Source organism: Neopsephotus bourkii, unplaced genomic scaffold (assembly GCF_033783945.1).
Source record: "Neopsephotus bourkii isolate Nb327-2 ecotype Australia unplaced genomic scaffold, CSIRO-AGI_Nbou_v1 NB_107, whole genome shotgun sequence".
NCBI lineage: Eukaryota > Metazoa > Chordata > Aves > Psittaciformes > Psittacidae > Neopsephotus > Neopsephotus bourkii.
In genome coordinates this window covers 3,024,120-3,046,169 of record NW_026900624.1, presented here as the reverse complement: position 1 = coordinate 3,046,169, position 22,050 = coordinate 3,024,120, and the positions used below count along the sequence as shown (strand labels likewise).

Sequence of the window (22,050 nt, the reverse complement as noted above, 5' to 3'; positions counted from 1 at the left end):
CAAGAGACTGAGGCTATGTCAGATGCCAGGGGACACAGTTATGTCAGCAGACAGGCTGATAGAAGAAAGCAGCCCAGCTGGCTCCAGGGTAGATCCCAGCCTGTTTGCATTCAAGTACATCAAAATATGCACTGCCTGCATATAACCACTGCAACAGTCATCCTTTGCCACCCTGCATGAATATAACAGCAAAAGTGTTAAGGCAGTAACATTTTAAGTATTTAATTAAGAGCTACTTTTGTTCACACACTAAGGAAAGGAAAATGACAGCACCTTCCCAAACATGCTCTGACAGTAGTTTTCCATTCCTTGGAATTCCCTTCAAGTATGGCATTGGCATAGGAGTTATTTCCTGCTTTCTACTAAAGCCCTAGTGATTTACCACTTGACACATTATGCAAGTTCAACTCCATGCCACACATCAAATAATGATTAATAAGCATAGTAAAACCTCATCTCCCCAAAACACACAATACATCTTATTCTTTATTAAGTATCAAATTGTCTCCAACATAAATTACATCCAAATTATGTAAGTTTCAAGAAAGTCAGATATTTTATGTACAATATTTGTCTTGAGTCAGATATATCTTTATCATTTTAACCTATAACAAAAAGCAAACCTATATCAGTACCAAATAAAGCATTAAAAAGGTAACAAATATATAACTTCTTAGAAATGCTTTCAGAATGCTAAAGTTAATGACAGATTTTATAGTGCAGCAGTCTTGGGTTTTTAAAGCTCTTAAACCATTTCTCTGTTTCTGCGGATAGCACAGCAGAGAACCATACTGAATATCATGCCGAAAATCTGTAAAGAAAACAACCACATTAGAAACTGGGGTACCAAAGCGCATTCTTCTGTCAACATGGGGACAAACATAACCTCTGGGCTGGGAAAAGTAGCTATGTTAAGACTACTCTGCAATTCATGTCCCTTCTCCCTTCCTCTCCACCCTCAAATTTCACTCCTCATGAATCCCCTTCATGCTCAGTACTTCAAAATAAACAGCTATAAACCACTATCTCCTAAGAAGTCTTTGATCATCCCAGCAGATTCACATCCATGTCACACTCTCCTCCAGACAAGTCAAACAAAAATGTTTTCGTTTTCTTACTAGCTGTGTTATTTCAGTTCTCTAGCAGATCCTTAATAGTTCTAAAAGGAGAACAAAAAAGGCAAGGATTCTCAAGAGATATTGGGATTAAGTGGGCTGGCAACATGACCAATATATCTTCACCCTGCATTTATACACACACATGCACTACCGATAACTTCACCATTACTAGAACTACAAGGAGGCAGATCTTAATCCAAAGCAGAAGCCAGGAGGTCCAAGACACCCAACCCTCTGTGCTGCCTCAGGGCCCTGCAGTACACACCCCAGTCGTGCTGGTACCTGTCATTACTAGAATGGGCTTGTAGGCTGCCATGTCAGGCACTGTTCAACAGACTTGTGCTGCAAATATCCTTTGGCCACACAGCTACCCTTTAAATAATCTGGAAACTCACCATTATTATAGCAATGCCCAGGCCAACTGCTCCAATCACATTCAATTTTGAATTGAAGACATCATCAATGGCAGCAGGGCACGACTGAAAAGAAACAGACCATTTATTAGTGTTTCATACATACAGGAAGGTCGTTCATGCTTGCTTGTTTCAGCTCAAGCCTGCCAACTGATGCTATACCTTCAACCAAGTCAGCTTGCATTAGAGATGAAGCTTTTGAAAACTGCTCTGAAATGGCCTTTATTTTCCACACAGAAAAACAGGATCAACTAGGTTGGAAAAGACCTTTAAGATCAAGTCCAACCATTACCCCAGGACCACCAAGGCCACCACTAAACCATATCACTGAGGACCTCATCTACATGGTTTGTGAACACTTCCAGGAACAGTTACTCCACCACTGCCCTGGGCAGCCTGTTTCCAATGCCTGAGCACTCTCTCTGTGAAGGAATTTTCTCTTAATCTCTAAAGAGCCAGGGATGTTACAACACAAACTGGAGAAGTAACTCTACTCTTCAAGTACCTAAACCTCTTGACTGTGCCTTGGCTACAGCAGGATTCCCTTATCAGGTAGATCAGGACCAACACCAGTTGTACTAGAATTGGCTTGTTACTACTGGCTGTCATCACTTAAGTTGCCTTATTGCTCAGCTCTTCCTGAAACAGAAGCCACTCTTAATACTTCCAATTGCTATTGTAATTTTCCAGACATGGTAATGACAGGATTTCTTGAAGTGCATTGCATACATGCTAAGCTGTGGGTAGTTTCACAGAGATGCCAGTTTGAAGCTCCTAGCACAATGAATTACCACTGCAACTAGAAAAGTCAAGTACAATCCTTTCTCCAGCAAAGACATATGGTAGCCAAGGAAAACAGCAAGGAACTTTTCCAAAGGTCTAAATCTTTACAAGCCTGGTAGCTGGTTGAAGTCTCATCCCAGCTCCTGTCCTACTTTTACTCCAGCAGCAGGCTAGAGTGAACTGCTAAAAGCTCCTCTTTAGTTGTCCCTTATACAGTCCAGAAGGAAAGCCTGAATCAAGTATTAAAGGGATATACTGGTGAGAATTACTCAGTTAAATCAGAATATCAATACAGCAGTTCTTCATAGAGGCACACAGATGAGCCACACCATTACATCCCTTTAATCTCACAGTCTATATACCATTTTTCTACAGCCGAGACTAGGCCATAAACAAACCACAAGATGAAGCCAACAGATGAAACTTTAACATACTTAGCAGAATAAAGCCAAGCAATAAAACCTGCATGCTGTCTCAGCTACTTCCACATAGGCTAACTCATAGCAGATTGTATTGACAAGACTAAACATACAGTCTAAATACAGATATGAAGTGTTTCATGTGGTCAGTCATTTAAAGGCACAAAATTATCTGCAGCAAAAGGAACAACACAAGTAATATGAAAAAAAAAAAAAACAAATTAAGTCATTAACTTGAATTCCTGCATCATAAGAAACTTATTTCTACAGGAAGACTCATACAGGCTGTCCTGGAACATGAAGTAAAAGCAACAAGTAAGAAAGAGCAACAGGGGTAGTTCGGAACTATACAAGATGCCACAGACAGCTATGGAATACAGGCACCTTTGCAGCACTTATTTCAACAGGGGAATCATAATAGAGAATTGGCTTCACAGTGACATACTCAACAGGACACCAGTGCATCACCCTCCCTTTTGCCCTTCAGACCTGCTCCCACCTCATGCTCCCTAACCAAGAAGGGAGGCAACAGCTCCCATGCACCACCAGGAAGTTGCTCTGGCAATAGGAGCAGCCAGGAGGAGAGCCTTCTAGCCTTTTTTTTTTTTGGTGAAGTTTTATGCTGTCCATCCCTCCAGCAAGCCCAATGACACAGATCATGCACTTCCTGTGCAAGTTCAGATTTCCTGCTGACTCTGCTTGCTCTTTCCATAGTAACAGTATGTTGATTTTCCACAACCAGACTGAATATAGACAGAAGTTGCTAAGTGTGATGTGGGTATTTCCCCAAGGACTAGAAGGGTTTACTCAGAAACATGTTTCTCATTCTACTCATTGGGCAAAACTGTTGAAGTAAGTCATGCTTTACCACTACAGAAAGCGACTCAAGCATGGTCTTCTTTGGGCAGGTGTCCATGAACTGCTGCTCCAGAACTCCTGTAAGACCACAGCAGTCTAGCTACAAGAGAAAACAGGAAGAGAACCAGGTTAAATAATCCTTATTTTTGCTCTGCATTTGGAGAACGAAATTACATCAGGTTATCACAGATCTTGTGTGAATTTGCTCAGAAATCCTGCAATGTCCTGCCCCAGCTGCTTTCTCCCCCTGGCTCCTGGAGGGAAGGGGAGAAGAATCAAAAGAAAGTAACACCCACGGGTTGAGATAAGACCAGCCCAGTAATTAAAGTGTAACAGAAACCACTGCTGCTGCCACCAATAATAATAATAAGAGAAATAACATAGGAAGAGAATACAACCGATCACCACTTGCTGACCAATACCCAGCCCGACCCAAGCAGTGATCTAGCCCTTCTGGGTAGCTGCCCCCAGTTTATATAGTGGGCATGATGTGCTGTGGTATGGAATACCCCTTTGGTTAGTTTGGGTCAGGTGTCCTGTCTGTGCTTCCTCCCAGCTTCCCCTCCTCCCTGGCAAAGCATGAGACTCAAAGTCCTTGGTCAGAGTGAGCATTACTGAGCAGCAACTAAAAGCATCAGTGTTATCAGCACTGTTCCCAGACTGAAAGTCAAAACCACAGCACTGCACCAGCTACTAAGGAGGAGAAAAATGACTGCTACTGCTGAACCCAGGGCAGTAATATAAGCCTAATTTTAAAAAGCCCTTACTGCATAAAAGGAAAAGATTATGAAAGGAAGAGCTAGATCTCAAAGCACAGACATTTTGGTGACAGCTTGTACCTCTTACAAAGGAGCTCTTCACAGAGATGCAGGTATACATACTACAGTGTTTCTAGATCAGTACCCACAGATCCAGAGTTTAGCACCTTGCTTCTGAGTTTTAGGAAAGCAAGGTTCTATGCATTTCAGAGGTTCAAAGGGACAAAAACGCATACTGAATTCACTGACACTATACAAATATCTCTGCAATTTGTTACTAATACAAATTGGTTTCTAGTTAGTTCAGTACTAGAAGGTAAAGGGACTAGATGACAAAACAGTGTTAAAAAGATGTATTACTGTCTCATTTAAGTATAACCACATACTTACAGCTAACTGAAACGCTTTCAGGGTCTCTCTGGCAGGTGCTTGAGATCTCTTTTCATAGGTTTCCATGTAGAACTCCTTTAACTCTTCAATAACCTACAGGACAGCAAAGAGTTGTGGTGTATTACTGTCTTACCTTAGTATTAATTATGGAAAACTCATTTTAAGTCAGTCATTAACAATTCTGCAACCTGCAACACCCATCCATTTCAGATGTAGAAACAGAAGGTGGACAGTATTTCTCACTCTGAACAGGTTAGCCTAACCGGTATACACCCTAGAAACCACACCTAAACAGGCAAGATTAATTTTCCCTTCTAAAGCTCTGAGGTTCTATGAGTGAAAATACCAAGCCTTTGCCCACTGGTTACATAAAGATATTCTCTATTGATTTCTGTACCCCAGAAGCTGCTATATTTCCCTCCTGTATAATGTAAGCAGAAAAGGAACCCTGATCACCAGGCAGCTTACTTTGAAACAAGATAGTCTTGACTGCTTGCAAGGAGACAGCCCGATCCAGTTATGTTTTAGCTGCAGAAAAATTCAGCCCCTATCTGCCCTAGGTCATACCTAGAAATGAGTAAAGTTTCAGTGATGGCCTGCTTCACTTCATAGCTTAACCAGGTACTGCCTGAAGGCCATTTCTAGCATGCAATACCATCTTGGATTGTGGCTTCTCAGCTACAGACTCATTATTATAAAGCAGAGTTTATTTCATTGTATTGCTTTGCTACAGTGAGTCTTCTTTCTCTCCCCCAAATTCCCTGGGTAATCAGGATTTGACTAGTACAAATTTCAGTACAGAGCTAATTTTATGTGGGCACAGTTATAGAATTACAGAATGGCTGGGGTCAGAAAAACCTTTAAAGATCACCTACTCCAGACCCCCACCATGGGCAGGGGCATCTTTCACTAGGCCAGGTTGCTCAAAGCCCCATCCAGACTGACTATGAACACTACCAGGGATGAGGCATCCACAGCTTCTCTGGGCAGCCTGTTCCAGCATCCCACCACCCTGCCAACTTCACAGCCACCTACCTTTTCTTTGTTTGCAAATCCCCAGATTGCAGCAGCAATTTCAAGGGCAAAAATCACAAAAAGGAAGAGGAAGAACTAGAAAAGAAAGATCACATTATTAAGACCACAGCACAACAAAAGAGCATCATACACATATACTAAAGGCTTGTCCAGTCCCCAGGTGTCCACCATTGCAGGAACCCTCACTTAATCATGTTCCAGGTGGAGGTCTGAAACATTGGTAAGACTAGGAAAGAAGCCACATTGCTTCGGGTCAGCACTTCTTCCCAGGAGCATCAGAACAGCTGGCAGTGTTTCTCAAGCAGGAGTCCTCCTTTTTGATCAGTGTTAATTAAAGCCAATTATTTGTTAACTCAGACTTTGAAGCTGCTCAGGTCACTCAGGCACATCAACAGCTGACACCAATTCTTTTCTCTGGTTTGTCACTCCTATTGCTTTAGGAGTCATTGCCTAGGAGCTTTCCATCAACTCCTAAAGAGCTAATGGTTACTGCTTTTTTTGTGTAACCCATAAAACAGAAATAAGAGTGTCTGCTCTCCATTTAACTGACTACCAGGTCCAAAACACAAGGCACTTTAAAGATATGGTTGGAATTACAAAGGGCTAGAGACATAATTTTGGAAGAAATATATGAAATCAACTTCTTCAATGACAGAAAAGGGGAATTATTTGTTCACCAGCTATAGTAGTAGTCTTTTATTAACTACATCTGGTTATTTGTACGAGTAGTTCCACAAGTGTACAGATGTGCATGAACCCCATAAGCTCTACTGGCCCCTCCAGTCTGAAAACAATGAGGCTGCTCTACAGCAACTGGCTTGCAGAGCAGTTGTCAACTGGAAGAGCTCATCCTGCGATTATAAACAGTAGAGGCTTGTTGTTTCAAGGATCAAGTACCACAGTTCTGGTCTCAAACATAACACAGCCTTCAGAGTTCAGGGCAAACTGTTTAATTAGCTTTACTCTTATCAATATCTTAGTCCTGTGTCCACACATACCCCTAGTCTTCATACTTCAGTGTCTGAGTAAGTTATTAACTCCTGAGGTCATCCTGTATTCAAACACAATATGGACATTTGGATTTAGGGTCAGAAATGGAAACTATATTTAACACTTTAGTGTTATGTAAGTGGCCAGGAGTTTAAACATTGTGGAGCCAAAACAACCAGCATCTACTGTTCATTAACTGCACAGTAATGTTTTCCTTTCCTCACTACGCTGCTAAAAATTTAAACACTGCTCTGAGCACTTACCAGGCCAAGCATACACTGAGATTCCTGCAACGCACCACAGCATCCCAAGAAACCAACTAGCATCATAAGTGCACCAGCTCCAATAAGGATGTAAACACCTGGGGAGGACAAAACCAGACAGATATACAGGCTAACTGAGACCTCAGCAGCAACATATTAGCTGCTCCACAAAAAAGATTTGTGATTTTTGGCAAGGCTTAAGATTTTTACTGAGGTGTTCCAAGCAAACAACCCAAACAAACCAAACCAGGGGGCCATGCTTCACTTTCAAAGCAAACATCAACACTTACAGAAAAACTGATCAATAAATAAAAGTTTAAACTTGGAACAATTAATGTGTACAACCACTGCAGTTTCACAAGTTTTAGACAATGGGCAAGATAAAGACATCTAAGACAAGCTGTAAGACATTTTAAAACTGGCTCAGAGCCAGAGTTATTATCTTCAGATGAAGATTATGTTACAGTTAGAAACAGCTGGAACTAGCAATATCAATATCAGAAAATTCTTGAATCATGCTACTTCTAGGAGAATGGTTATTAAAAGGCATTATAATCATCTGCCATAAGCCTTTAAATGCTTTCTACCCTGCTTCTCCATCAGGAAACACTGAATTGTTCCACCAGTCATGGTGGTAAAAGTCTACACTTTCTAACTTAACAGCCTCTAAACTACAAGAGGCTGTTTTCTGCCTTTGCAAAAGCAGATACTTCTTCAAACCATTATCAAGTGGCTGACCATGTATACTATTCTGCCCTGAATTTAGGTAGTGTGTCGGATAGAGGGCAACCATTTCTGGGCTGAGAGACCTCATTTATGCCAAATCTTCTCCTAAGCTTGGGAGCTGCCAGCTTAACCATTACAGCTGCTAGGTGGTGAGAGCAGTAAGATGTAGTGAGCAAACCAACTCCCAAAGGATGGCAAGAAACTATTACTGGAGTGGTGAAACACGAGACAAAGAATTAGCACAAAGCATGCTAAATCAGTACGACATTTCTATCAATATAGGCAGAAAAACAATTCTGGCCTTCAGAGACCCAATCAATACTATTTAAAGAAAGCCATACGTAAGCATTTGCAAACAGTATTTTCTAGATGCAAACCAGTAACATTAGCAGCCCAAGCAAACATCTGCTTGATTAAGTGTATGTAAGGGATTAAGGGTAACATTTCTTATCAGCAGGAAATTCCAGCACCAAGTTTTTTTACCCCAGCTTAAACATTTTCCATTTCGAAAAAAAGAGACCATCAGAACCTCTTATTTCAGTAGTATAGAAAGCTTTTGCAGTAACTTGATTTGTTACTTTGTTACAAATTGGCAGATTCTTTCAATTTCCCATAGTGAACTGCAGTCAGTGACTACTACCAGAAAGATATGCTAAAACAGTAATTCCTATTAAAAGTTTCTTAAAACTCACTTTAGCCTACAGATATTTCAGGTAGGTTTCACTGGCTGCATTAAGCCAGTAGCTTAAATATCACATCATAAAACTTATGTTTTTAGGAGGTGAAAGAGTTGTTTTACACTACCCAAAATAAGACTTTTTAAATATTCAGCTCAATGGCTAAGTTTAGATTTTGGCTCCTTTTCCAAAGAACAGTTAAAAGCATCTGGAAATCTTCCTGGCAGCTGCAGGAAGAACCCAGTTTGCTACCATGCCAGCATATCAAGGGTAAAATACAAGCTCTCACAGGTAAGCTGTCTGCTGTGGATTCTTCATGAAGTCACAGAAGCATTTCAATAATCCCAACCTAACCACCCTATGGACAGCCAAATGATGCCATATAGGACATGGCAAATCTAGGTGCTACAGGGATGCAAAATATGTATGTACAAGAATCGTCCAAATCAAAGACAACACACATACATAAGGTACATATTTGGATTTGCTTTCTTCCCAACTGTTAGAGGTCTTCAAACACAGCTACTCAGTTTCAGCAAAAGGGGCTGAGCACCTACAGGTGGCAACTACCAAAGCAGTATGTATTCCTCTGCTCAAGCCTAAAAGTGAATGTAGAGATCAAAACTTTACACTTAGGATAAGGTCTGATTCAGTTAGGAATTCTTAGAACATGAGAATAGCAAACTGAACATACATGTTTGTTCCCTACTTCGTAATCCTGCAAAATAGAATACATCAAGGAATAACTTCCACCTGGCCTAACTGAAGCTACATTGATCTAGGCTTCCTATCATAGTTGCTCATATAGGCCAAGATATTTGTGCATCCTTTCCATTACATTCAATATACATTAGCATACATAGGGCTGTAAGAGTCAGACAATATGCTCCTCCTGAGAGATGAAGTGATAGAGTTGTGGTTTTGGGTTGCTCAGGTTGGAGAGGAAAAAATTAGTTATTGATATCATCTGTGACTACTCAGTTTACAGTGAAACTTTGCTGACTCACTGTGAGAAGCATCAAGAGGAGACATCTTCTGTGTTTAGCAGGAGTCCCTGTGATTACAACACACCAACAGCACCCAAAGAGGAACTGCAGGGCTTAAGCTGGGAAAAAGCTGAAGTGATACACAACACAAAGAGCCAAGGAACCACTAACATGACACTGCTGCTGGCTGTGCAAAAGCTCACAAGAATGGCTGGCCCCCTGCACCAGCCAGAGGAAGCTGCTTTCCACCCTGCTGATGCTATTCAGGGCTGATACATCTTTAGCCTTTGAGGAAGGATAAGGTTTCTAAGCAGCCTGGAAATCAGGGTGCAAAAGTGCAGTTTATCACAAGCCATCTCTTAGCTTACCTGTGTAAAATGTTGTGTTGTTGGATTCCAGTTCAAAGATGCTTTTGGTCTGCGAATCAAACCGAAGCCATAGTCCAATTGCAAGAACTGCTGTCCCTGCAAGCTGTAAGAACAAGTAAGCCATGTTAAATAATACAAATACATTCACTTTTGCATAAGTAACATCAGAAGTAAACACAGGATACAGCTCTGTTATTTAAAGAGGTGGTGACAGGGAACCAGCATAAAAGGACAGGGATACCAAAACAAGAACAAACTTAGTTTCTGACAGGAGGCATCTTGTTGACAGATGCATTTATATATTAAAGTACAATGTCACACGAGAACAATACCATTCTTATTCTTTACTGAAAATGCCTGAGGTATATCCAAGTGCCAAGTGTCAGGATTTCCAATATCCCCTCCACCCACTGTTTTATTCTGGGTGACTGCAGTGACACTGCATGGCTTTGTAATCTTAAATCTTTACACTGAAGGACAAGTGGATCAGAAGAAAACCCACCATCTGAGGCCAGATAAGTTTTAGCATGTTAAACAGACTGGTAAAAGTTCAGTGTACTAATCAAAGAGTTTAGAAAGAGTGGTCTTTCTTGCAAAACAGGACAAAACCAATCCAGTAAGTTACCACACTAACGGGAAAAGGGAAAATACAGGCTGCTGAAATAGGAACATTGCTGTGTGCTGATCTGGAACAATGCAATCAAATTTTAGATAATATCTAGTTTTATTATCATCTCTGCCTGTGTGTCTCCAGGTTCCTCTTAACATCGGTGCCTGTGTTTGCAGCAAGTCGTGTGTATAAATTAGTTTCTGGATGAAATATCTGGAAAAAGGTATTGGAGAAGTGTTGCAGGAAAGAGGGGTTACACTCGGGTAAGACAAACACCAACAGTTTGCTTTGAATAAACTGAATCCTTCCAGTTTTAAAAGGAAAAAGCCTAGGGTTGTCTTGTAGGCAAAAGATAAGCCAGGGCAAACTAGAAAGTTTGAGTGTGCTTCTCGGCATACTTCTCTCCTTTGAAGACCATTTAACTATCAAAAAAGTTCTACAAAAGTGAGATGAGGGCAAACACCATGCATTGCAGCAGATACTTAAATTTAAACTTGAGAGTAAGCAACAAGCTTCATAAGTCTAGAGCTCTGGTTAGGCAAAGCATTTATGAGGAGAAAAATCCAAAGCCTTCTCCAGTAAGTTCCTTCAAGAAGGGAACAACATTCTTGATTTACCTCCAAGACACTGGAAAGTGTTTACTAATGTCAGTATTCAGTGAGAATTTGGAAAGGCAGTCCCACAGAAAGCACCCGTGAGTATACTCCTTTCACACCAAGCCCAACTCCCTCAACCATGGGAGCCCTTTCTCACTATTGTGAGAGTTACTACATTCAAGCATGGACACAAATTTGCTGCCCATGGCTGTCTTCTTTAACCTTCTAAGCTTGCTTACCAAATACAATCATAGGGAAAGCTTTAGAGATTCACACAGCAGAAGGGGCTAAGCAAGAGTTTAAGGGAAGGTATATCCCTTGTAGATTCTCAGCAGAAAGGGTCCCAACTGAAGTGCTAAAGGGCTCAGGTATCAGTGAAGAAAAAAAATAGGCCAGCTGCACCAGAAAAGCCAGCATTTCTTGTGTGGCAGGCACCTGACTCCTGAGCCTGCCTTAAAGAGGAGCTGCAGGGTTCCAGCTGGGAAAAAGATGAAGTGATACATCATGCAGAAAGAGCCAAACCCAAACAGAGGTTTCCAGATCCATGCAAAAGCACTTTGTTGGTGTCACAGGTGTGTAGGTGCAGGCTTACTCACAAAGCACACAGCAAGAACAAAGCCTGCATATACCTGCCGCTTTCCTTGTTAGGGCTGCACTGACAAAACAATGTTAAATTATGCTGAAGAACCTCAGTGGCACACAGTATGTCACAACAGCGTTATTTCAATTTACTGTGCCACAGCAGTACCCCAGGGGAAGGGAGAGGTGCAGCAGGGAGACTGGCAGAGAGAAAGAGGTTGCTGCTCTACTTGCACTCACTGCTACAGCATCACTTATAAAAGCCTCTCCAATCTCATCTCCCTTCATTGCCCCTGTTCAGAAACCAGAAGTGCTTAGTGATGGAAAAACACCCTCATGCACTGTTTCTAGCCTACTGCTAAGTCACCCAATATTAAATAATATTCTGCTTGAGACTCACTTTCCTGGCTCAAACACTCTTCAGCTTTTATAGGGTGTCCAGATCAGCAGCATTAGAAGAAACCTACAGTCCCTGCTTGTTTTGCTAGGAACTCATGAGCAAAGCCAGAAGCCTGAGCACATGCAGCTGTCTGCTCCTACCTGTGCTTGTGGCTTGATGGCTTGACAAGCTTGACAAGCGTTTAAACAAAGAGCTCAGGGGCAACACTGCACATTGAGCACAGCACAGCAAGGGGACTGCAAATTTAAACCTCAGAGCTGATCTCCCAGCAGACCTTTAAGGCCAGAGTATTCAAACTGAGAAGAAAATCTAAGCTATGTTACAACTGTGCAGATAATCTTACAAGTCTCAGCTTCCTGCTTTGCTTGATGACCTCTTCCAAAAGCAAACTGGGAGAGATCACACACCTAATATTATTCCTTTCAAAAAACAAACTTAACTTTGGGTGGTGGTGGGGGAAAGGTTAAGTGGCATGTTTTCCCCTTAGGAAAGAAGCCAATCTGTGAAAAAGTTAAGATGACCACAAGGAGGCCAGAGACTTACAAGATCATAGAATAGCAATAGTGCCAGGGATCTGCTCCACATCACTAAAAAATGGTAGGGATAAAGTGATGATTCTGTCCATCATGGACTAGGGGAAAAAAGCAGGTCCTTCTTGCAAGAAGAAAAGTGACTTTGTCTCTGAGGAAAGCATACTTGTGTTCTTAGTTCATGCTCTCCTTACCCACAATGACCACTGCACTAAAAAAAAGGCGCTTTCAAAGCAGAAGGCAAGAAAGTAATTTGAAGCCTCAAGTTTCCATCAAAACAAGAGACCAGGGCACCAACAACAGCATCAGAGGAAGAAACAAGCACTGCCCCATGGGCACCACTGCAATTGGCAGCATCTCAGACCAATCTGATACAGCAGAGGCTGGTACACAGCCACCTCTCTCCTCACCCAGGCTGGGCCAATAGCTTTTGGCAGCTTTGTCACAGCCGTTTCAGTAGCTGTGGTTTTCCTCCCCAGGAAAGGGGAGGTGCAAGCTCCCTTGCCCAGGTTGCATGGAACCATATCCACTGAAGAGATGGTTGCTGGGTTTTTAACCCAAGTGTTTTCCCAATCTAACAAATCAGATGACCTGTTTCATCACAGGAGTTGAGTAATACAGGATATTAGTAAGATCTATCCTGTGCTGAAAGAAATTTAACAGAAAAAGAACAAAACTGTTTTCCTGAAACTTACCACTTTGTGCACAAAACCCTACAAAACTAGGAAAACAGGTTTGTGTGCTTATGAAATATTTAGTATATTTCTGTAGCAGCAAGTACAGGAAAAGGAACTCTGAAGGTAGAGGGTTTTACCAATCTGACTAAAACATGAAGGGTACTATTCACTCCCTGTACTGTAAGAGTTTGTGGCAGTGGTTCTCCTGCATGTCCTGGCACAAGTATGCTATCACCATCTCTGCTCGAGCTAAGGAGGCTTCCTTGTGTTTCCCCTAACCACTACAAAGCATCTTAGAGCTCCCAGCAAATTTCTGCTTGAATTCATTATAGAATAGACACATAACAGACATTAAGCCAAACAAAGATAAAAATACCTGGTCATTCCTCCTCTAGTCTGATGGAGACTCCTAGGTGCTTTTTGCATCACATGCAAACATGACCCATTGCCTCACAGGCTCTACCCTTGCATGCATCTTTCTGCCTGCTGTAACAGGAAAAAAAAAAAGCTTTTCTTGATCTTTGTTTCTTACACAGCCTTGCACCTTCTCTAATAAGCCTCTTGTGCAGGATACCTTCTCCCACCTATTCAGGCTCCCTACACTGACAAGTACCTTCTCCAAAGTCAGCCCTTGCCATCTCCCCCTTCCAAATTACATGTTTTTTTCCTCTGATCATATCTACGGATGTGTCCCATTATTTATCTTTAATACCGTGCTTTCTTTTACCCTTCTGTGACAAGAGATAACTGACAAAGGAGCAGTCCACTGCAGAGGACAGTCACTATATACTTGAGATGTGAAACAACCTGTCCATTCTGGAGACAGAAGCAATATAGACCACTCTGCGTTCCTCCTCTCACCATGCTTACTGACTTCAGCATCACCTCGGAGCATTCAGTGCTGAGGCGCACTATCAAGCAATTCCCACTGCATTTTTTCCTCCTTTAACACCCGAGTTTCACAGATATGCTCTCCTAGCAGAGGGCCTGCACAGGAGTAATTAGATTTTATGATACTGGTGTAAACACACATCAAAAGACTGCTTTTCAAACAAATTCCAATCTTCGTTAGCATATCCCATGATGCAGCAGTGCGTGACGGTACTCTGGAAAGCTGGAAGGCTTATTCTGGGTTTAACCGCTGTTTTGCAAGGATCATTTTGTACAGTTCCTTCCGACTTTACTGCCTTGACCCATCTTGAGAAAGGACAATCCCCTGGCAAGTACCCCACTTCCTGCAGACACCTTACAGCACACTGGGGAAGAACCACCTCTCCAGGGGCTCAAGGTCCAGACAGTTATCTAGCCCTTAGACCTAGCAGATAAAGCTCTAAAGGGGTGTGTCCTCTCAGCATCCACCAGGTTACCTTCAACAGCATGTAGGCAGGGACAGGGAAGAAATGAGACACTGCAATAACTCCTGATATATAGATCAAAGCATGTAGAGAAAAGGTCTTCATAAGGAAACCATGGATTCTATTTCAGCACATATTAGGTGAAGCTTATATCTAACTTCTAACAAGTTTACGGCATTACCTCTAGCAGAAGTCAATGTGTGGAAATACAACAGTCTGTAAAAAGTAGCTACTACTTTCAGTCCTGTCAGCTCAGCATTGATCTATCAATACTGTTATTGATTCTTTCTTGAAGATTATTTGTCAGGCTCTATGTGATTGCTCCTTATACAGGTTTTACCCAGGGCATGGCAAAAGTACACTGAAAAAAGCCACTATCTTCCCTTCTCATAAACTGGTAAAAACATTTAGCTAAAATCTGACTCAGATCTTCTGCATCAGACAGACAACTAACTTTTTCCTGACTGACCAACCAAGACTGTAGATTAACTAAACCAGGGCCAGATATATAATGTTGCAAAGCACATGGGCAAAGAAACTTGAGAACATTACAAGCAGTAGAACTGTCCATTTGTCCTGTTACTTGCTGGTACTCTATAAATAAAACACCATAAACAGTAGGTACAGATAAGGCTCAACATCAATCTAAACCCTTAATTACAGGATTAGTGTTACCCACTAACAGCATAGGTTTTCAAACTTCTTTAGAAAAGCTTTCCTAACAGATGTGTAGTGAGTGCTGGCAGTTATGTAAGAAATTGCAGTATTCCCAAACTCCTTTAAAAGAGCAGACTGGAAAGGAAGGATTTTCTTTCTGCTTAAACTAGTTTCAAGAATGTTGTGGGCTAAGTTAATGTCACAGCATTAACTGCAATAAAATGGTGCTCCAGTACAGTAGGAGCAGCATTACAGAATTCCTGAACCACAGCCAGGCCTAGTACCCATTTCATACAAGTTCCTATTCAGAAGCCAGTCTACTATATTTGCAATTTAAATTGCAAATAGGAGCTAGGACTGCTAGCACTCTAAGTACATGTAGCTTCACATCAGGTTTCTCAAGGCAACATCTTCCAACTCCACTCCTGACTTCACAGCACTTAAGAGTTAAAATACAGTGCTGAGCCCAAGCAGCATTTTGATTCATACACACTGCAGTCAGCAAGTAAATTGGGTGATTACAGAAAACAAAAACTAATTTGTTTCTTTCGTATACGTGTGCACATACATACACACATGCATGCATATTCCCCTACCCATCCTGCAAGTCCTCTTCTCCACCTGAGCAAGGAAGACCCTCTGCAGCAAAGCACCAACCTGCTACTGGCTGTTCCTGGTGCAACACGAGCAGATGAGATTCTGGCTCCGAACAAGTCACTGGTTATCTTCAAGTTACAGAAGGAAAAAAGCCCTCCAGGCCTAATCTTGCTAATCTTACTTTAGCAGGCACTCCCTTAGACAAATGCATTTGTTTATATAGGAGAAAACACTCTGAAGAGCAGAGTGCCAGGGCAAGACAGTTGCCTTGTAATGTAAAGGAACAAGAAAATAATTGCTGTAACACTCAACATGAACTCTGATTGTATGGTACAGCACTTCTCTGCCTCTAATACATTAGATTATAAATATTAGCAGCAGACACCTGTGTTCTACAAAATTCACAAGGGGAAAAACACAGTATTTAAGTTTAATGATGCAAGCCCTTGCTTTTGTTCAGCAGCAGAAAGCCAGTGGGAGAACACGCAGGCACATGCTCCTTATGTGTGGCCATGCTAGGCGCCTGCCTGACATGCACTGAGCTGCTCAGAAGCCTATAGTGTTTGTTAGGAAAAGACTCTGTCACCAGGGCCAACAAGCCTGAGCAAACCCCGCATGTTAAGGGAGCTCAGCCAGAGGTAATCACTGCTCAAGGTAATCAAGCACACACACTAAGGTTGTTCAAGACCAGCTTGGGTCCACTGCTTGGGTTTAAGGCACATAACATGACTTTTCCATTGACTTCTTGCCAAGCTTGAGACAGCCTGGTAGAAAAAAACATGTAAATCTTTGTATTAGTTCTGTACCAACCTCAACACCTCCCTCCCCCACTCCAAATCAGCCCCAGAACCTTCAAAGACCTGAACTGGTACAGCTTTCATTATAGTCCACACCAAATCAAAGATGCCAGGGCCAGCACTAGCAACACAAGAACTGCATGCAAACCCAGATGAGGCTATACTACCCTGACAAAAACAGCACAACAGGAGCTAGGGGCCTGGTGTCTGCAGCTATAGTTGAACCAACAGGAAAACACTGCTACCCCTCCTTCTCTCACCTCAGAGGGGACTGGATCCCCTTACTGATCTATTCAAGCACACTAGTAAAAAAACATTCCTTACAAACACAACAGTTAGCCAGACTTCATAAGCATTTGTAGCAGCCATCCATGAACACCCTCCCTCTTTCAGTCAGGCCACTAGCACATTCCAAGAAAAGCTCTGGAATACCAAAAGTTTCAGAGCACACCATACTAGCTAGATACATGCCTGGCCTGGCCTTACCAACTGGAGAAAAAGTCATCAGGCCGGTTATGATCACAGTCTAGCACAGCAATCTACAAGAGTCCTCCTCAGGAAGGGTTATCAAAAGGCAGACAGTAGCATTTCCCAAGACTAGCATCCCTGTTCACATGCTAAACAGGTTGTGCAGAAACAGACAGTACTTTTAAAGAAGAAAAATTAACATAAGACTGCTGCACAGTGTGTTAGCCAGGTATGCTTTGAACCACATGTTCCACAACATCTGTGGGGTATAAAGCACAACCACTGTCCCAACAGCTATACCCTTTTCTCCTGAAACTTCCTCTTTACAGACTTAACACCTCTCAGTTCTTACCAACTTCTTCTACAGTCAGGTCCTACCTGGCCAGTTGTGATCCTACAGACCTCTAGCACATTTTCCTTATCTTGTCCACACTGAAGAATCCCAATTCACTCACAGTTCCTGATAGCAAAAGCCCTCCTCTTCCTTTTCCAAAAATCACCAAGCTCTACAACATTCCCTTCAAGGTAGACAGAAGACCAGAGCAGCCCATAGCATTGCAGGGCATCAGCACACCATGGATTTAAGCAGTAGCATCACCTTCCCTCTTCTCTATGTCTTTTACCTGTGAAGCAGTTTTCCTCTTGCCACTGAACACTCAGCTGGTGCTTTTTGTGAATTCATCACAGACCCTTTTCTCCCAGATCATCATTGCTCTGTTAAGAAGCTGCCCCTGAACCAACTATTTCACAACTCCAAGCTGCTTATTACTCATGCTAACACACATTACTCTATGCCTACCTGTGGCATATGTCACATAGCCTGCTACATTAGCATGCACCCATCTTCAGCACAGCTTGGAATGGATGCTGCACAAGCACCAAAGTGTTACTTCACATGCTTGTCCAGACTAGGTGGGACTGCACTAATCACCACTCAGTTCACTCCTCCATGCCAGCTCTGTTACTTCTCTCCACTGCAACAGATCTTCACCTCATCTCAACCCTGCTTCTGCTCAATCAGCATTTCATCCCCACCAAGATCTTACTCCAGAACTGCTGAGTCTTTTTCTAGAAGCTGTGTGATTTCCAGGAGACAATGAACAAGTGAATTAACATCAATCAGCCCTTGTCTCCAAGATTCAGGCTTTTGAAGACTTTAACAGCTTCATGAAAGTTCAGCTGCCCCCCACAGTAGCCATTCTCTCTTCTCCAACATCACAGCTCCATGTGTATATCAACTTTTTACTTTTATAGAATCTTCTCCTCTGCCTCTTCCAGAAGCACCATGTATGCCGCTCTCTACATACACCAGAATATTATAAAAGAAAACCCAGCCTCAAATTCATGGCATTCCAGCCCTCCAGCACCGAGGTGGGTGGTGAGCAAAGGTTTTACCTAATCACAAGGCATTTATAGTTCTGAAGCAACTGTTGTGTGTGACCCTGCAAAGATGTTAATCAGCATTTGTCGTTGTTGTTGTTTCACCGCCTTTTTATCAAAAGGTCAATTCAAGCTTATGAGAATTCAGAATCAAAGGTAGGTTATGGCACAAAACTTCCCTAAGGTATTCCCCAAGCATCACCAGCAAGGGGAAGTCCCACAGAACATCACTTCCCCATACACTTACACCTGGACTGTTCACTGCCTCTAAGGATCTCTCCAGGAAGAGAGTCCCTCATGTGTCTGAAGATATTTTAGTTGGGTTTGCTTCTGCAAGTTATTCCCCTAAAACTTTCCTTTGGCTAGCTTTATCTTTGTATTTGACACACCAGTATTTATCAACCTTTATCTCCTCTTGGACGCAGCTTCCACTTTCTCTCAGAGTTTCCCAATTCTTTTGGGAAAGTTGTTTCACACTTTCTGCTTCCTCTCACCCTTGCCCAAGTCACTGATGGAGGCAAATACAAGCATGCAGTCTACAAATACCTGCAGGTTTGTTGCAGACTATTTAAATTCCTCACCTGCTCTTTTAAGGCGGCTTATTTTAAAAAGGAGATATCGTTTAAGCTTCATCACAGCTTCACGGGATCTTTCAGAGTCTCTTGCTCCAAAAGGTGCACTAAATTGAACTACATTACCATCATCATTCCCAAGTAGTGTGTGGACAATAGGATCCCATACCCATGGACTACTCAGAAGCAAGCAAAGGCTTTTTTGGGGGGGTGGGTTCCCAAGGCCAAGAGGCAGTCACTAATTGTGCTTTAAATTTTAGGGTCAGAATTGCACTCAGGCACACCACTTCTGCTTCTGCAGTGTTCAAGGGTCAGAATTGCACTCAGGCACACCACTTCTGCTTCACCTACTTCCACTACTTTGTAGACTTTTCACATCTCCAGTGCCATATAAGAAACATTAAAGCCTTTGTATTAGGCTTGTTCCTGCCCTCTAGTGCTGCCCACCCCAAGACACTTCTTTTTACACTGTTCACCAAGGACTAACAATCTAAAATAGCCCAAGTTGTTGCTACTTTATTCCTCTATAGAGGATGTGAGGTTCACTAACACCATACTCTAAACTCCCTTCAGCAGTTTTGTTAGGGCACAAATACATGTAGTGAGCCATGAAAGCCAAGGACAAATCCAGCCAGTCTACAAACACTTATCTCTGGCTAACCCAAGCTGCTTGCATTTACTGCCTCTTGGTGGGATACTCATAGGGAAAGGAACATCCACCTCCTTTTAATTCTTTATTTTTCTTACTCTTTCTCTTCCTTCTTCCACACCCTATACAGCCCCCTGAGAGGGCCACTTGAAAAACATCACCCTCATGGCTGCTCTGAGCAACAGCTCTACTCAGGGCAGCCGTACCAGCCTACGTGTGGTATGACCCCATTCACCACCACCATTCTTCCTCCCTTCCACCTTCTTGACAGGTCAAGCCTACATCCACACTTACTGGGCACCCAAAGGTGGAAGTAAAGCTTCCAAGGCAGCATGTACCTCCTGAGCTTCATAATGTGCCATGTTTTCAGCCATGGGCTCCAGACAAAGTGGTAATGCTCACATTAAGAGCACCTTGGAGGCAATGCCTTTGCCACAGGAATAGCTCTTGTGCTGTAACATAGTTCGTAGGAAGTCTGTAGCTTTAAAAAGAAATATAAAAGACCAGAAAGCAAGCCATATTACCTGGGGTTTCAACAAGATGTTTAGCACCTCCCTGACCCAGAGGTTTCAGCCAGGGCGCTGTTAGGCTTTTCTTTTTACTAGTTATAACCTTCTGAATATACCTCCCCCACTCACCCTCCTGGTGAGCCTCAGGTGGCAATGCATGCTCTCCTATACCCCTGTAAAGTTCCTCTGCACAGCCTCCCTCAACTGCATCCCAGTTTCATTTCCTTACTTTCCTGAAAGCCATTTTTGAGTGATCACAAGTATTTTATCTGTTTGCATTGTACCTTCCGGCCATCCCATGCGAAATATTCTAACTCCAGATGTGGGGTTTTTCCACAGCTCCGACTTAATTCCTCCACATCAGATGGTAAAAAGGAGTCACACAGACATTTCTTCGCTGTAGCAGACAGCCAAGAGAAAATCCATTTTTCGAACCTTGCACTTCACACCTGCTGTATTAGGCACATCCTTGTGTACTTTTCCATAAGGCAGAAGATGCCAAATTCAGACATCTACACCCCCAAGTGCTTGAGAAGCACCTCTCAGTTAAGCTATGCTTTCTGACAGCGCCTGGCAAACAAGATAGTCTTGCGGAAAACTGCCCCAGCGATACGATTCCTACTTACAGGGGTGGTGTGCTCCTACAGATTAAACTACTTCAGGATTTTCTTTACAAGACGCTGCCTGGAAGATAGGAAGCAGAAGCCACAGGTCCAGCCGAGGCTCCCGCTAAAATGGGTTCAGACACACAACGACCGCAAGCGCTGTAACTTGCGAGGAACCGGCTTCCCGACCGCGTCGTGCCGGAAAAGACCAGGGAGAAACAAGTACAACCCGAGAAGAGTTTCAGGGCAAGCGCCGCGTGTACTGCTGGGGTGGGAAGCGCTACCCCCCCGCACACGTTAAGAGCCAGGGGACACACCTGCCTTACCTAACCGCGGTCCTACCACCACATGCACAAACGCAGCACGTAACCGGACAGCGTAAAACCCCGCCCGCACCGGCGGGGTCGGCCAGGGGAGAGACACACCGAGCCGCCGCTGGTGCCACCGCCCCATTAGGGTATCGCGGCCACGCCGGGGAAACCCCCGCAACAAGAGGGAGAGAGGTGAGGTAGAAGGGCCGTGCACCCCCCCTTCCTCCCGGGAACCAGGAAAGTAAGGGAAGAGGTGAAGCCAAATAACGAAAAGCTCCAACCAAACCCACCGCTCCCAGCGCTTCGTCCTTCCCCCACGCCGCTCCCCTCCAGCTCCCTCCCGGACAGCCCCACCGAGCACGTCTCGGCCCCGCCGCGCCCCAGTCCGGGAGCGGGTCCCTCACCCAAAAGATGAAGTTGAATCCGAAGAGCAGGTACTTGATGCACTTGGTGCCTCCTTTGACAGGCATGGTGGCGGCGCGCAGCAGCAGCAGGGACGGCAGCGGCAATGAGCAATCCGCCTGGAACCACTCCTTAAATCCGTCTCTGCCCAGGTTTGTCCCGGGCTCCCCCGCCCCGCGGCTGCCCGGCCCCCTATCCGGCGCTCTCCCCGCCCCGCAACGGCTGCCTATCGACCTGCTCCCGCCTCCACCCGCACCTGCTGCCGCCCCGCCCCGGGAGCGGCCGCCTCCCGTCGCTGTGAAGAGGTGGGGGGGTCCTCGGGGGGTCTTGCACCCACGGCCCCGCCGCCGTCCCGGGGAGGCGGTTTAGTGCTGCAACAGGCGAGTGTGAGAGCACATGGGAGGTGGATGGGTTGCGGCTCTGTGTGTTGTAAGCACGCAATTGTTCGGCCTGGAGAAGAGAAGGCTCCGGGGAGACTTTAGGGCAGCTCCCAGTCCCTAAAGGGGTCTACAAGAAACCTGGAAAGGGACTTTTTACAAGGGCATGTAGTGACAGGAGAAGGGGGAATGCAT

The 22,050-nt window shown here is 43.6% G+C and overlaps 1 protein-coding gene across 1 annotated transcript; it reads right to left on the bottom strand.

Annotated features, from left to right (window-relative positions):
* Positions 1–468: 468 nt before the first annotated feature.
* On the bottom strand, positions 469–21,648 carry CD9 (CD9 molecule). Its single transcript, XM_061358009.1, has 8 exons — positions 21,481–21,648; positions 9,785–9,887; positions 7,028–7,125; positions 5,775–5,849; positions 4,740–4,832; positions 3,602–3,691; positions 1,514–1,597; positions 469–811 (listed from the first exon to the last, which is right to left on the bottom strand). The coding sequence occupies exons 1-8, from the start codon at positions 21,544–21,546 to the stop codon at positions 746–748; spliced, it is 675 nt and encodes a 224-aa protein (XP_061213993.1). The 5' UTR covers positions 21,547–21,648; the 3' UTR covers positions 469–745.
* Positions 21,649–22,050: the final 402 nt, after the last annotated feature.